General features: G+C 35.0%; 1 protein-coding gene across 1 annotated transcript in view; it reads right to left on the bottom strand.

The window, feature by feature from the left end:
* Positions 1–6,702: 6,702 nt before the first annotated feature.
* Positions 6,703–16,117, bottom strand: part of LOC145663771 (innexin inx2-like) — a 40,228-nt gene continuing 30,813 nt past the window's right edge. Inside the window, exon 4 of the mRNA XM_081729859.1 lies at positions 6,703–9,255. Within this exon, the coding sequence (XP_081585985.1) occupies positions 8,070–9,236 (1,167 nt within the window). The 5' untranslated portion in view covers positions 9,237–9,255 and the 3' untranslated portion in view covers positions 6,703–8,069. The remainder of the gene's footprint in view (positions 9,256–16,117) is intronic.

The raw sequence follows: 16,117 nt of genomic DNA, 5'->3' as shown, positions 1-16,117 counted from the left end.
TTTTTAATTAAGGACGGTTTTTACTTATAGTGCAGAGCAAGCCGAAGGCTCGGTGAGAGTACCCAAGTAGCATTTTGGGTTGGCAAATGGTTGGGCCAACCGACCATATTTGGTTGGCCAACGGTGATTTTGGCGGTACTGCAAATCGTTATGCCAACAATTATTTGCAACGTTGGGCCAACAGAAGATTTTGTACAGTTGGGCAACCAACCAATGGACGACAGCGTGCCAACCATGAATGAGTAGGGCCAACGAAATTCCAACAAAATGCCAACGAGAAAATCAGAGTTGGCCAACGATTATTACCCTACAATCTACCAACTATGGTGTGGTTGGGCCAATGGAATGCCAACAAAACACCAAGGTGAAAAAGAAAAATAATTGGCCAACGATTGTTATCCTACGGAACGCCAACATTGTGACAACACAATAGAACATCGTCTTTCGATGCGGTGCCGAAACAACGATGCACCTACGTTGAACCACTATTTTGTTTTCGCTTGTTGGCATCGATGGTTGATGGATTGTCGAATTTGCTGTTGGAATTTTGATAGTGGCTTTGCCAACGATGCCTACAAATAGACAACGGTTGGCACACCGTTTGACAACGAAAATGTTACTTGGGTAACTAGTCATAACAAATCATAAAAACCTAATCTACAAGTGCATCTTAATTAAGTGCATTCGTATATCTAACACTATGTTTGTGACTGTGGCGTGTACGCACTGCATTTCATTTTGCACTATCATGTTTATTTCATAGAAACACAGCACACTGGTTCTATGCCAAACTTCCATTCTGTTTATACCTGCACCATTTATATATGTATTTTGTTTTGTTTATGTGCACCTTTATATTTATCTACTCACTTAATGTTTTCTTTGTTATTTTCAGCACTATTCGTTTATAAAACTGCACTTAGACCATCTTATATGATATAACCCACCAGTCTCGTCAATTCTGTGCCAAAGAGAGGGCGTAACCCTCTACTGGCTAAGGTTAGGAGACACTCAACAATTTTGAAATGAAAATCGATGAATAAAGTGTAACCTACCAATTCATACCCCTTTACCATAAAAAATATGCGCTTTTAATTGCTATTGTAGCATTTTAATAGATAGCTTGAAAACTGTTAAAGCAATCAAAACAAAAAGTTGCACAATACAATGAGAAAAAATGCCCTATCAAAAACCACAAACAGTATTATCATAGGTGAAACAGTGTTGTCAATTCAGCATAAACATATTTTGTTTGAAAAAGCACCATATACAAGTGTGCACAGATTTAAAATGCACTATTATCACTAAACATAACATTGAAATATAGTGGTACACACTGCAGTATAACATTGAGATATTGCACACTGTTGGAGTTACGTGTGCTGAAAATGTTCAATGGAGAAGTCTGATATGTGGCAACAGATGGTAATAGAGGAATGCATTAAAAAAAAGTGAGGGTTTAGCATTATACTTCTGTAGCCCCGGTGAGAAAGCAGAAAACTCGCGAGAACAAATAATACATGCGAGAGAGGGAAAAAAAAAACGTGTTCTCTGATTCTGTAAACGAGGCTGCGGTGGCTCAGTGGTAGAGCGTTCACCTCTGGTGCCTGGGGTCCTTGGTTCGATCCCACCTTGCGCCAAGTGAACTTTGTGGTGGACAAACACAGTGTGCGTGGGTTTTCTCTTGGTTCTCCCGTTTCCTCCCACATTCTTCATTCCACCATTTTCACTCATTTCTCATCATCACCGTCTCCTTTAGCCTAAGCGGCACAACCATGGGACGTTAAACTTGAAGATTTCGTTTAATTTTCTAATTCTGTAAACTGATTCTTCACATTATCTTATCAAAAGTGCACTTATAAATATTTGGAAGAGTACTTTCTTGGTTTACGTCTTTCGTGTTAACTATGTTTGTACACTATAATACAGGTATTACCATAGTCACATTAGAAATATAATTATTTTATTACTACCTCATTTCGTTTTTAGTCGACCCGGATAGCCGTGTGGTCTAGAAGGCTAAGCAACCGACATACTAGGGGTCGCGGGTTCCAATCCCGCCTCGGGCATGTTTTTGTTGTACTTTTCACCTTACATTTCATTGTTATCGTTCTCTTTCATAGTGGTTCGGATCCCACTTTATACTATAGGCCCCGTCGACACAGGACGTAAAAATGGCATCAGTCAATTTCGTTTTTCAAATGCACCAATATTTTGTCATACTGCTAATATTTTGCTATGTTATACTATCGATGTTATGCATTTGAACGTAATTCATATTAAGAGACCCAGATTTCTTTATTACAATCTGTTGCTACATATCAGACTTCTCCATTGTACATTTTCAGCACACGTAGCTCCAACAGTGTCCAACACTGTACCATTACATTTCACTGTTATGTTTAGTGATAATATTGCATTTTAAATCTGTGCACATTTGTATATGGTGCTATTTCTAACAAAATATTTTTATGCTGAGTTAGCAACACTGCTCCACCTATGACAACACTGTTTGTGGTTTTTGATAAGGTATTTTGTTCTCATTATATTGTGCAACTTTTGGTTTTGATTGCTTTAACAGTTTTCAAGATATTTACTTTAAACGTACATAATTCCAGGATATTTTTTTTGGATATTCAAATTTTGAAGAGGGGCCGCGGTGGCTCAGTGGTGCCGGTGGGTGTAGCCGAGCGGTCTGGGGCGTTAGGCTGTCGATCGTGAGGTGAAATCCATTTGGGGTTCGAGTCCCTCTGAAGAGCAACGGTGGAATTTTAACTGTCCTCGATGTTTCTGTGTTCGTGTCCCTGTCGAGTTTAGTAGTCCTGAAAAGTGGTGGAAGTAGAAAGTAAGTCAGGAAGTTTTTTTAAAAAAGTGGTAGAGCGTTGTCCTCTGGTGCTTGGGGTCCTGGGTTCGATCCCGGACCCCGCCATGTGAACTTTGTGGTGGACAAACACCTTGTGCGTGGGTTTCCTCGGGGTTCTCCCGTTTCCTCCCACTTTCTTCATTCCACCATTTCATTCATTATTCATCATCACCGTCTCCTTTAGCCTAACCGGCATAAACGTGGGACGTAAAACTCATAGATTTCATTTCATTTTCATTTTCAAATTTTGAAGCTACGTAGCTCCTATTCTTCTAGTCCATAGCACCTTAAATTTTGTTTATTTTCATTTCTTGTGATGCTGTATCAGATATGCTATGTGGCAATTAGATTTGAGCGACAACTTGTTTGACCTTCCCGTGTGATTAGTCCATATTAGAAATGAAATAAAGATTTAGAAATTTGTAATTATATATATTAAGAAATTTGAAGGTAATTTGTAATTTACCAGGTTATAAACATTTAGGCAAACAAAACAGCGTATTCTAAATATTTTATTGTTTCAGGTTAAAGATTTGAAAATGTTGATTTCTGTCATTGCTTTTGATCTCTCATTAAAGAACTATCGTTAGCACTCTACAGAAAACAGTGAAGTTACAGTATTTTCACAGTCTTGGTTGATCAGTATGAGAATGAATGAATACCATTTTTTAACATTATGCTTACTACATAAAACTAAACGTTAGATGTAGAATAGATAGACAAAGGTAAACAAATTTATCATTATAAAGTTCACTGAAATTCAGCTTATCTTTAACAATATTATATGCCTTCCACACGAGTTAGGAAATAGATTCATCTATGAAAGATTAACAAGCCTTCGTATCTTTTTGCAATTCCAAAAATGTTAGCTAATTCAGAAATATTATTTGTGTTTTACAATCATGCCAATAGAAACTCATAAACGTACGAAAAGCTACTCTGATTTTAATAATAGAACTCTCAAATGGGAAATCTCGCTTTCGTATGATAATTATAGCAAATTACTTATTTCTTAATTGTATACAAGTATTTTTGTTTGCCTTTGGCAGGCCTTAAAGATGCAAAAAGTGTAATCATGAGCACTTTCACGGCTGTAATTCCTAGAAACTAGAAACTGTTCTCACAAATTCTAGTTCATAAGTACATGAAAGTCGTGACTTTTCCTTTTCAATCATACTTACTTCAATGCCGACAAGGGAAGATATTATCTAGACCAAGGATGTTATAAAATAGAGGATCTGCCCATACGTATCTTCAACATATGAAGTCAATGAAGCCAAAAAACAACCGAGCATCGTCTGATCCGGCACGTCTGATTGGCTACTCTCGTTTCCGCCATGATTGTTGGCTCGAAATATTGCGATCTTAGTGGCGCGAAGTGGGCAGAGTAGGTGTGGCGAAGCTGTGACGTATGGCTTCACGATTTTGTTGTATGGGCAGATCCTGTATTTTATAACATCCTTGATCTAGACTTAACTAAGTCCTGTATCATAGACCAATCAAATTGTCTTTCTTGAAACAATTGAAGAGCTCAATTCCAAAAGAGCCTAAGTCAAAAAAGTAAGTTTTTCAGGAGACGATATTTTGTGTGCGTTTCCATCATTCTATTTCTGTCAAAGAAAAGTAATCTACGTAAAAGAAAATTGTAATTGCTCACGTTTCGTAAGATAACGGGGAAATTATCATCTATAGCAAGAGTTTTGTAAGTGTTTGTAGGCATGAGTCAGAAAAACTAACTTCAAAGAATGCTGTTGACTAAAGACATTTTGGACAACAACGCAATTTTCTTTTGCGTACAACTAATTTGATTTATGTAGTTTTGGCATGAAAGCCTGTTCCCTATACGAAGATGCTGAAATGGAACTTAATAGAACCAGTATCTCAAAATTGACAAAAAAATGACTTAGGCTCTTTTGGAATCCACCCCTTCAATTCTGGCCAAATTTTTCTCTCCTTTTTCTCCAAGTTCCTACTAGCATTTTTACATTATTATATATTAGTTCCATTTTCCCTCAAAATCTGTTCAAATACTATACACGTACCCCTTACTTTGTTCATTTCTAATATATATATGGACTTCAAGGAAACTTAATGGGATATCCAATTAAGTGTGTCAAGTGCTCAAGAAATAAGTAATACAATGCTAGTTTATATTAAAAAGGGTATTCTACTTCGATTTCTTTATTTCGTTCCATGTTTTTTTTTTTTTAAATCTCTTTGATCTTAGCACTGCATTCTGAAATTTTAAAACTATTGCTTTCTTTTGTTAGTAGTGTTAAAGAATTAGGTGAATATTTTCATTCAAAAGAGAATGATTACCAATAGTATTACGATAGCCATATTTTAGGGTTATACTTACCTAACATCTGTAATCTGTAATTTTTATTCCAACCAACATAAAGAGAAAGACTTCTTTTAGACTGATCGCAGGAAGGCACTTCTTGTTCAAATATCTATACACATTGTTTTGAGTCACAGGCTTGAAAGATTTCTCCAGTATAATGATAAAACTTGGCAACATATATTGGTTTATGTTTGAAACTGAATGCGGTGCATGTCTTAATGGAAGTACTCACCTCTGATGCTAGGTTCCAGCTAGCACCAAGCAGGCTTCATCGTGCACAAACACCTTGTGCGTGGGTTTTCTTAATTATCTCCCATTCCCTCAAATTTTCCTCACTCCACCATTTCATTATAATCATAACCGTCTCTTTTAGTCTCTTTTAGCATAATTGTGGGGTGGGCTAAACCAATAACAATTAAAAAAATAAATGGATTAGGTTTACTACTCTCAAAATATGTATTTTTAACGTTCAGGGAGATCAAACACTATTTTTCAGTTTTTAAAACTGCGTAGTCCAAGTTATTGTAAAAATAATATTTTTAAAGAAACTTTGAACAAAATTTATTCAATGAATCAGTATCACGACTACATGAAAATGCATAAATGTTTAAACATAATAGAAATGTATAAAAGTATACAAAAGGCTTCATACTAAGTTACTACGTGGAATGCTATTTGAATTTTTTTTTTTTTTTTCAATGCCGTATGAACTAGTTTAGGTTTGATTCTCACTTTAAAATATACTATAGTATTCTGGAATGTTACAACGAAAGCACCTTTTCCAATATTCAACGAAAGTTTTACAGTTCTCTGTATGTATTTTTTAGTGAATACGTTGAAAGAACTAAAACGCAATGAGAAAGACATTTAAAAGCATTACTTAAAGTTTTAAATGGAAGCACAATTTTTATAAAACATCCTAAATCTACTAATAAACCGTTTACCAGAAAAAAGAGAAATTAATAATTAACAGTATTGATTGAAGGCAACTTTCTTACCAATATTTATTCTGAAAGTAATAAGTATAAAATTTGATTTTATCATTTTAATACAGTTATGTATGAAGTAAACGTTGTATGATTTAGTTTTATGTCAAACAAATATTAGTCTACAATACACCAATGTCTTTTATTTCACACAAACGCACATTTTGTTTCGATTCTATTGAATAATTTTCGATTATTCCAAAAAGTATCCGATTATGTTCTTTTCTATAGACATTGTTTAAATATTAGAAATTCACCAAATACTATAAACAAAATTCCTAAAATATATCTCACTGTTACAAAGAATTATTCTAGAAAGTAGCTCATGCTACTAGGTTCTAAAACTTTTAATTTAGTTTCACAAATTGTGAAATATTTGTACAGAAGTTAAAACTAAAAAAATACACTTGCAAATATTACTTAAAACCAAATTTTTCAAAACAAGCATATGAAAATGTTTAAATGACAAGATGTTGAATATCCTTCAGTTTAAACGTGTACAGCTTAAATTTAGAAATTGTTAAATGTTTCTTCTATTTATTTTGAAATCTCTTTCTAACTGTAATAATAATTCAATGTTAATCAAGCATTATAATAGACAAGGATTGTATGTTCAGCAATTTCAACTATTAAACTCTGTTATACACTCGATAATTTTACAATATTTCAACTAACATTTAATCACTATGATACTTAGAAATATAAAAAAGTGATAAGGGACTTACCATAAAATTGTAAGATTGAGTTATTGCTTTTAGAATATTTACAGCATTAAAACTTATGACAAAAATAATCCGAATGTATCCTCTCTATTATTAGAGAAATAGATAACGAAACTTTAATGACATAAAATTGCAAAAGTATCTACATATAATTTGATAAACAATAAAATAAATTGTTTGCAGTTTTTTTACTTACTTCTAAACACTTTTTTTTTTTTTTTTTTTTTTTTTTTGCAAGTGATAACTCTAAACTTGTCCCTTTTATCTGTAGGATAAACTTAATACATAAATTGCAGGAACCAAGGTTAGGCTAGGTAATTATTAATTATTTGTAGCCTAGTATACAATAATAATTAAAAACGTGACATAAGAATTTGGTCATCATATCAATTGATTCTTGAATTGTGAGTAACAAAAAACATCATTAAAAATTAACTATTTAATCGTATGAGGAAAGCTAAGCAAATAAATCAATAAACATTATATGATAATAATGCACAGGAAATTCTAACGAAGCAAGAAAAAAACATTACAACAAGATGTAGGACTTTCTGATTAAACTAACGTGTTTACTAAATTAAATACGAAGTGGTGAGAATGTATCTCTTACAGTCTAGGTTCTGTTAATGTTATTAGTAATATAATATGATAAGAAAAACAAGATAATAGCATTCATACTGATCGCACAGACGTATTACAAATTCAGCAAAGAATTACTTTTTTGATTACTGTGTTATAACGCAAATATTAAACATGCTGACTTTTGAGATAGTAAAAACATAACTATCCATTACGACTAAATATAAGACATTATTTTAACAATTTTAAATTTTACTAAACAAACAGTTAAAAGATATAGATATTTAATGTTTTATTAATTCTATCTCCAGCCAGTTTCTAAGGTTTAGTTCTTCAAACTCATATCACAAAATAATATTTTAAAAACCAAGCAAAATACTGTGTTCTTTTCACTCCTTTCTGGATACTGTATCCAGTGTAAAAGGTGAAATGTTGTTAGTTCTTTTTTGTAAAATGTAGTCTTCCTCTAAATCGTAGTAAAGCAATAATAAATTTATGTGGTACTAGCTCTGAAAATAGGCTTTTATTTGAAGCTTATTAAATTATCCTGTTTCATGTTAAAACCAATGAGAAACCTATTTATTTTTTTTCTCTTCCTCGTCTTCGGAGTCGGAAAACTCTTCCACTGGGTAGGTCCCTGCAGTGTTGCCTTCCGCTATCTTTTTATTTAGATAAAGTTCCAGTTCTATTAAAAACTTCTCAAAGATATTGCGGTCAATATTTCGTCGCATGAACCGGAAAAAGTAATACTCGGTGTAGGTTATCCTGGGCAGTACTTCTAGGAGAGTTTGACGGTCGGATGGTATGAACCTATACTTGAATACCGTCAAACGCAACCAGTAGAATGATAGCATGATCAGCTCATAAACGAGGTTAAGAACGGTGATATATAATATGAATACTAGCCAAAACCAGATGAAAATGTAGATCTTCTCGTTAGCAACATTAAGTGGTAAGATGCAGAGGGAATCGTGGACCTGGATGCTTCCTGAAGCGCCATATTTCCTAAAATTACACTTAGTGACCAGTGGGAAGATGGCAGACATAGGATCAATTCTTTCATTGGGTTCCTGCCAGGACATCTTGATTACATCTATGCCATAATTAATGAATTCTCCGCCAAGGAAAGTGTTAATCAGAAAAACATTACTGAGAACATTAACGAAGTTTAGGGTGTGGCACAACAAGTAATAAACAGGCAGAGATTTCAGGTTTACGCAACAAAAGATGAACCGTTTCACCATTTTCTTGATACTCTTTCGTTGATTCCGTGAAGATGTAGCCATGTTCGAAATGTCCATTATAGATGATAACTTTTGTAGTTGCTTTCCCAAAAGGATGGTCAACAAGTAAAACGGGATATAGAAGAGGACGCCTTGGAAGAATAAGGTGAACGGTACCCATTGATAGTAAGAGTGGTAACGGACTTGGTCATTTTCCATGGAAGCGACTACTCCTGGATGAATCGCCGTTTTTACATCCCTGAAGGGCAGAGTAAAGGTGCCATTCATCCAGCAATAGGTGTCCATCACCGACTGAGGAATTGGAGAACCCGCGTCCTGGACGCAGATGATGGCATCTCCTAAGAATTGACGGCCGCTTATCACAAGACAAAATGTGAAGAAAAGTCCAACTGTCAACTTATAATGCAATCGAAACCAGATGCTATCCGTAGATATCTTGTTCAGCGAGATGATCCTATAGAAGTTACGGGTTTCCATCATCAATTTGTTCAACGTCATCTTAACTTTCAGTATCTTCCTGCAAAGACAAGGGATTAACAAATATATATAACCTTTATATATGATCATAACAAAGTAAGCCAATATAATATAACAAAGGATTTTTGAAAACAACAATAATAATAACTTAAATCATTGTATAAATTTTAATCATTGATTTCCATTTCCGTTTTGAATAGCAATAGAATGTCAAAGGTCAAGTTGAAACGTATCGTTCGGATGCTGAATCTAGTTTCTCTCACGAGATTAGATGAAACTGAATTTTCATGACAAATTTCGAGAGCACACTGAGCTCTCTCAATAAAGAATGAAATGAAAGCTTTAAGTTTAACGTCCCACGGTTATGCCGGTTAGGCTAAAGGAGACGGTGATAATGAGAAATGAGTGAAATGGTGGAATGAAGAAAGTGGGAGGAAACGGGAGAACCCCGAGAAAACCCACGAGCACGGTGTTTGTCCACCACAAAGTCCACACGTCGCGAGCTGGGATCGAACTAGGGACCCCAAACACCGGAGGTGAACGCTCTACCACTGACCCAACGCACCCCCCACTCTCTCAATAGAAATAGATATTACGCTCTAAGATGAGACGGCTCCAAATTTCGTCTCTTATGCATCACAATCTGAATTCATGTCAGAAAGTCATTACTCGCTATCACTAACCATTTTTATTATATGGATATCAATATGAAAATATTTAATTAGTATATTTCTAGCACTTGTGTCTTTAGTAAACGGATAAAGGCGGAGATTAAATTTATTCTTTGGACTCTACCTGCTTTTAGATAACTGTTTCTTCCTGTAACTATTACTATATTTCTAATGTAATCATGTAATCAATGTTGTTGAAAACAAAAATAGTTTATATCCGCTTTGAATTTATGGTAAAAAGAAGAGATGAAATGTTTTCACGGAATGCTGAACGGATTTAAAAAGAGCAGTACTAGTTATATCCTAAGCGGTTTTTTTGTTCTGCTAGTATTAACAGATGAATGGACAGACAGTCATAGCCATTTTATAAGACTTCCAATATTTATAGGTGGTAAAGTTTGGAAGTATAATTCTCTTACTTATGCATAGTGTAGGTTGAAGTTCCGGAAGATGTTTACATTGTATAAGTCTTTGAAAAAAGTAGTAAAAGGTAAAATTTAAATTTGAAAGCAAAAGGAATGATATTAGAAGCCTTCAAAACAAGAAAAAATATTTTACGTCTCTTTGAATAGGTAAATGTTAAAAATTAAGAAAAAGTATAATTATATATTGCCATATATGTAAAGTAGATATATAAATTCTGCGGAGAAACAGCAAATGTTATAGGTTTGGAAAAGTAAAGAGGACATTAGCAGGTCCGGACAAAAAAACTGAAAACGTGTGAGGGCAAAGAAAGGCATGTTAACGGCCAGATATGTTACTTCAAGTATCTTTGTTTCAAACTAGAAAATTGGATGTGGATAGCCAATCCATTAAAGTCACCGTTACCCCTTGAGGATTAGAATTAGGATTAGATTAGTTTAGATTTCTGGGATTTCTGCGTCTATGGCCATGTTAGTCCGTGCCGTTTGAAGGATGGCATCTCTCGGCGATCACACTATCCGAGAAAATGAAACGAAGGAAGCGACCTGGGACCTGTATCTCGGCATTTGTCTGGTGTCAATGAGTAAAACCCCAGAAAGACGTCACTGAGGATGTCTGGCCTGAAAAAAAGCTTTTACACTTCATCGATGGAGTATCCCCACCGGGAATCGAACCTGGGAATCGTTACCTGTTGTCAGTGGATTAATTCTCATTACCAAAAATCAGCCGAGAAAATCGCTCTATCCATCTATTGCAAGAAATTGAGTTCAAAAATTCGTTCTCTTTGAAGAATTATCGTCTGGAGTATGGGACGTATACACATACTAACATTCCAATATTATAAACACAAGTTGCGCGGTACTAATAAGAAAACTACATGATTTTCTGAGTTTCCTCACTAATTTTTCTCTCTGAAGGCACAAATATTAGTAGTTGTTGAATATTGTAACGTAACTTTTTTTTTAAAAAAAAAAAAATAAAGTACGTGCAGAAACAAATAGTAATGCGACATGTACACCCCACGTGACAGAATTTGTATGTTGAATCCTGAAGTGATAGATATTGATACCAGTTCCGGCTTTAATAGAGAGATAACAGTGGAGGTGAAATATATTTGTGGTACACTAAATTGACTGTAGAAAGTCACTGCTGGCTATCCGCTCCAGTTTTTATGCTTTAGTAATCAATATGGAAAGCAGAAGTGTTTGATTTCAATAACTTCTGCTCTGAATAGGGACAAGAGAGAAGATTGTACACATTCAAAGACCGTTCAATCGATTTTTTTAAAAAATAAAAAAGCCCTTCTCTCTATTTCTGTTAGTTTTTGCTTTATGCAAATCAATATTGAAACCGGAATTTGTACTGGATTTTTATCACTTCCGGTTTTAGCATACAGTGAAGGATGGAGATTAAATGTATCTTTGATTGCTTAATTGGTTGCAGTAAACTGCTTCTCGCTAACTGTCGCCGTCTTTCTTATACAGTGACCAAACCATCGTTTATTTCTTCCACTTACGGTTTTACGAGGGGAAGCCAAAACTTATCCTCAATTTCGACATAACGTTTTTTTTACATTATTCCTGTAAAAAGGAACGACATAACGTTTTTTACATTATTCCTGTAAAAAGGAATGACATAACGTTTTTTTACATTATTCCTGTAAAAAGGAACGACATAACGTTTTTTTTACATTATTCCTGTAAAAAGGAACGACATAACGTTTTTTTTACATTATTCCTGTAAAAAGGAACGACATAACGTTTTTTTACATTATTCCTGTAAAAAGGAACGACATAACGTTTTTTTACATTATTCCTGTAAAAAGGAACGACATAACGTTTTTTTACATTATTCCTGTAAAAAGGAATGACATAACGTTTTTTTACATTATTCCTGTAAAAAGGAATGACATAACGTTTTTTAACATTATTCCTGTAAAAAGGAACGACATAACGTTTTTTAACATTATTCCTGTAAAAAGGAACGACATAACGTTTTTTAAGATTATTCCTGTAAAAAGGAACGACATAACTTTTTTACATTATTCCTGTAAAAAGGAATGACATAACGCTTTTTTACATTATTCCTGTAAAAAGGAACGACATAACGTTTTTTTACATTATTCCTGTAAAAAGGAACGACATAACTTTTTTTTTACATTATTCCTGTAAAAAGGAACGACATAACATTATCGAAGTTTCCATAACTTGCTTCACTTACAATGATTTGAAAACAAAATAAACAGTAGATGAAAATGAAATGCTTATGAAAACGAAATGAAATGAAATGTTAACATGTTTATGAGATGTAGTATAGGGTACCTTTTGAGCACCAAGCTACTAGATCATTGATGGCTAATCATTTATACTGTATGTGTGTGTTTGTAACTAATTTTATCCCTAACGTATCTTTAAAAGATACGCGTAATCAGGGACGAAGCCAGGAGACTAACGGAAATCTGCTCCGAAATTTGCCCCTCGTTCACAATTATTTACACCGTTCATAAACTTACACCACTAGCATCTACGACTCGGCTCTGAAATGTGGCAACGCAGCGATCGTTATGCTTTAGATCGGCAGCTTTTTACTCGGCTTCGTTCTCCAAAATAATTATACATTCTATGGACAATCTCAAGATCGTGCTTGACGATTACAATTATTGCCCTTCATTATTATTATTATTATTATTATTATTATTATTATTATTATTATTATTATTATTATTATTATTATTATTAGTAGTAGTAGTAGTAGTAGTAGTAGTAGTAGTAGTAGTAGTAGTAGTATAAAATATTAATATTCCACACAGGTTAAAAAAAATAATAATCACATTTGAACTTTGCACACTTCGATCACTTATTGAAGAATAACTGTAATAGGTTGCAGTGAGAAATGTGAGGACGGGGCGTGCTACTTCGCATTCAAGTGCTACCCACCAACACATTTAGTCCCGAGCTCTAGGAAGTTTCAATTTGATTAGTAATAAGCAAAGATAAAACACAAAAACAATATAGTATTTAGTTATTATATTTTAAGTTCTAGGATTTACGATTTAGGATTTAGATTTCTGGGTTTTCGACATCTATGGCCATTTAGCCCGTCACGTTTGAGGGATGACGTCTCTCGGCGAGCACACTATCCGGGGAAAGGGATTCGGGAAGGAAGGAAAACGGCCTGGGACCTATAAGTTAGGTACCATCACGACAATTGCATGGTGTGAATGAGGAAAATCTCATTCAGGATGTCTGGCCTGAAAAAGCGTTTTACAGTTTTTCAACCGAGTGCCCGCATCGGGAATCGAACCCGGGATTGCTCGCACTGAAGGCGAGAGCGTTAGTGACTATGCTACGCGGGGTCACATTTTAAGTTCTACGTTCGTATTTGCGTTAGACAGGAAAGCAATGTCCAAAAGTGAGATAAGCACCAATCGATAGAAAGTATCGAGTTGGACAAAATGATAGTGTTGAGCATAAATTCTCATGAGTAATTTTTCAGAAAATCGAGAAAAGTGTAGTCTTTACTCTTACTCATATTGTTAACTGTCGCTTCCTATGCAAAGGAATGTGTAGTGAAAATTTTGCTTTATGCGCCGAAGTTATGCAAATCGCATAACATCAATGTATTGTTGGTTGCATAAGGATTAATTTATTTTCTCAAAACGTTTGAACTTTCTTTACAGCAGCGAGGCTATGACACGTACTATTCATTTCACTTCGTCTGATAAGCAATCTTAACATATGCCTACCTCCACTCTCTTTGTCCTTGTAAAATGGGAGCAGCAAATTGTGTTCCCACTGCGGAGGGAAACTTTGTAAGATACTTTATGCTTTAAAAAAATATTAAGGGATTTGTTTCTTGCTGACCATGGCAAAAAATACGCTTTTGTGGATTCAAGAAATTGTCATGTGATGCCTTACACAAATAACGTAAAGAGCTCCTTCGTGGCTAAGCGGTTAGCGTATGCGCCTTTGACCTGGGAGACCCGGGTTCAATTACCGGCGGGAGCTTAGGTGGTTCGGATCCCACGTTAATCAGTACGTCCACGTCTCATATAGTCTCGCTGCTGAAAGGGACGATAAACGCAAAAATATACTTCAACTTAACAAATAACATAAATTATAATCATGTAGGAAACACAGGTACTCTCTACGAGCGTGTTTCATAATCAGTGGATTGTATATAGTGCAATGTTAGCTTGCAAGTAGTGTTACGTACGATGTGTTTCCTTTGGTAGGTCCATATCAAATGCACAAAAACATAGAGGATGGTACGAAGAAGATATCTGTATGACATTAGATGCGGTCATATAATCGGAATACTTAAAATGGAGCAAACTCAATGAGCTGTGGGTGCAGCGTTGAATGTGGCTCGCAGTGTAATTTCGCAGTTGTGAACAAGATTCCAGGAATGACAAAAGCATTCGAAGACATATAGGGTAGGTCAACCGCATACCACAACTCAGCACAAGGAGCAATTGAAGACCTTAAGGCAAAAACCCGTCAAATCCAAAAAGTGGAAGTGTAAAACAGATAGCTCCACAAGGGTTTCTCCTCATCCGATTTTCTTCAAACTTGGCACATACGTATATACTAGACCCAAAAATAAATCGACACGTATTTTTTGTTTCTTTCGGAAAATAGGTAAAGGAGGGTAAAGGGCTGCTTTATTTATAAAAAAGGATCTAATTGATTAAAAGGGCCACATTAAAAAAACGAAACTCTGCACATGCAAAGATGACTTCAAAGTAGAAAATGCGTGTTTTGTCGTTTTTGCGAGAAAAGTATCCCAGGGAGCAATGGGTCCCTTCGAAATGAAAAGGACTCCGCACTGTCCTTACAGAAATTGGATTTCGATGGAATTGCTTGAAATCGTCATTTGTTGTAGATATTGTGTTCCCGAGAAAAAGTCTCAAATGGTACAACCACAAATCACTTACCGTTTGGCCACTACGAGACCACTTTTTTTGAAAGCAGCCGAAGATAGCGATATTCTGGATTTCGATGAAAATTACTGAATTTGTGATATGTTGTAGATACTGTGATCCTGAGAAAAGTTAATAGGCACTGCCACCAATCACTGACCATTTGGCCGCTATAGAGCCACTTTTATTAAAAGAGCAGAAGGTAACGAGATTCTGGATTTTGGAAAAATTACTGAAACCGTGTTTTGTGATCCTGAGAAAAAGTTTTAATTTTTACAATCATCTACTACTGACAGTTTGGCCACTATAAGGCCACTTTTCTTTTTTTTTTTAAAAAAAAAGAGCAGAAGCTAACAGTATTCTGGATTTCGGTGTAATTGCTTGAAACCGTGATGTGTTGTAGATATTGTAATCCTGAGAATAAGTCTCAAGAGTCACAACCACTAATCACTGACAGTTTGGTCACTACGGGACCACGTTTTTTAAAACAGCAGAAGGTAATGATATTCTGGAATTTTGGTGGAACTGTATGGAACTCTGTAAAGTCCAAACCCACAACCCGGAAAAGGGATAGGGAGAGTAGCGGCTAACATCATTTAAGCATAGACAACATTCCTATGTTCATCTTGCGGGACAAAGGAAAACCCTGGAAAGCCCTAGACATTTTTTCTCAGGATCACGATATCTACAACATATCACAATTTTATTCATTTACATCGAAATAAAAAATATCGTTATATTCGGCTGTTTTCAAAAATCTGGACCTGTAGTAGCCAAACGGACAATAATTGATGGTTGTGTCCATTAAGACTTTTTCTCAGGAACAATATCTACAACATATCACGATTTCAAGCAATTCCACCGAAATCCAATTTCAGTAAGGATAG

This window comes from Thermobia domestica, chromosome 11 (genome assembly GCF_964235325.1).
Source record: "Thermobia domestica chromosome 11, izTheDome1.hap1.1, whole genome shotgun sequence".
Taxonomy (NCBI): Eukaryota; Metazoa; Arthropoda; class Insecta; order Zygentoma; family Lepismatidae; genus Thermobia; species Thermobia domestica.
The sequence above is the reverse complement of the archived record's forward strand: the minus strand, read 5'-3'. Positions and strand labels throughout refer to the sequence as shown.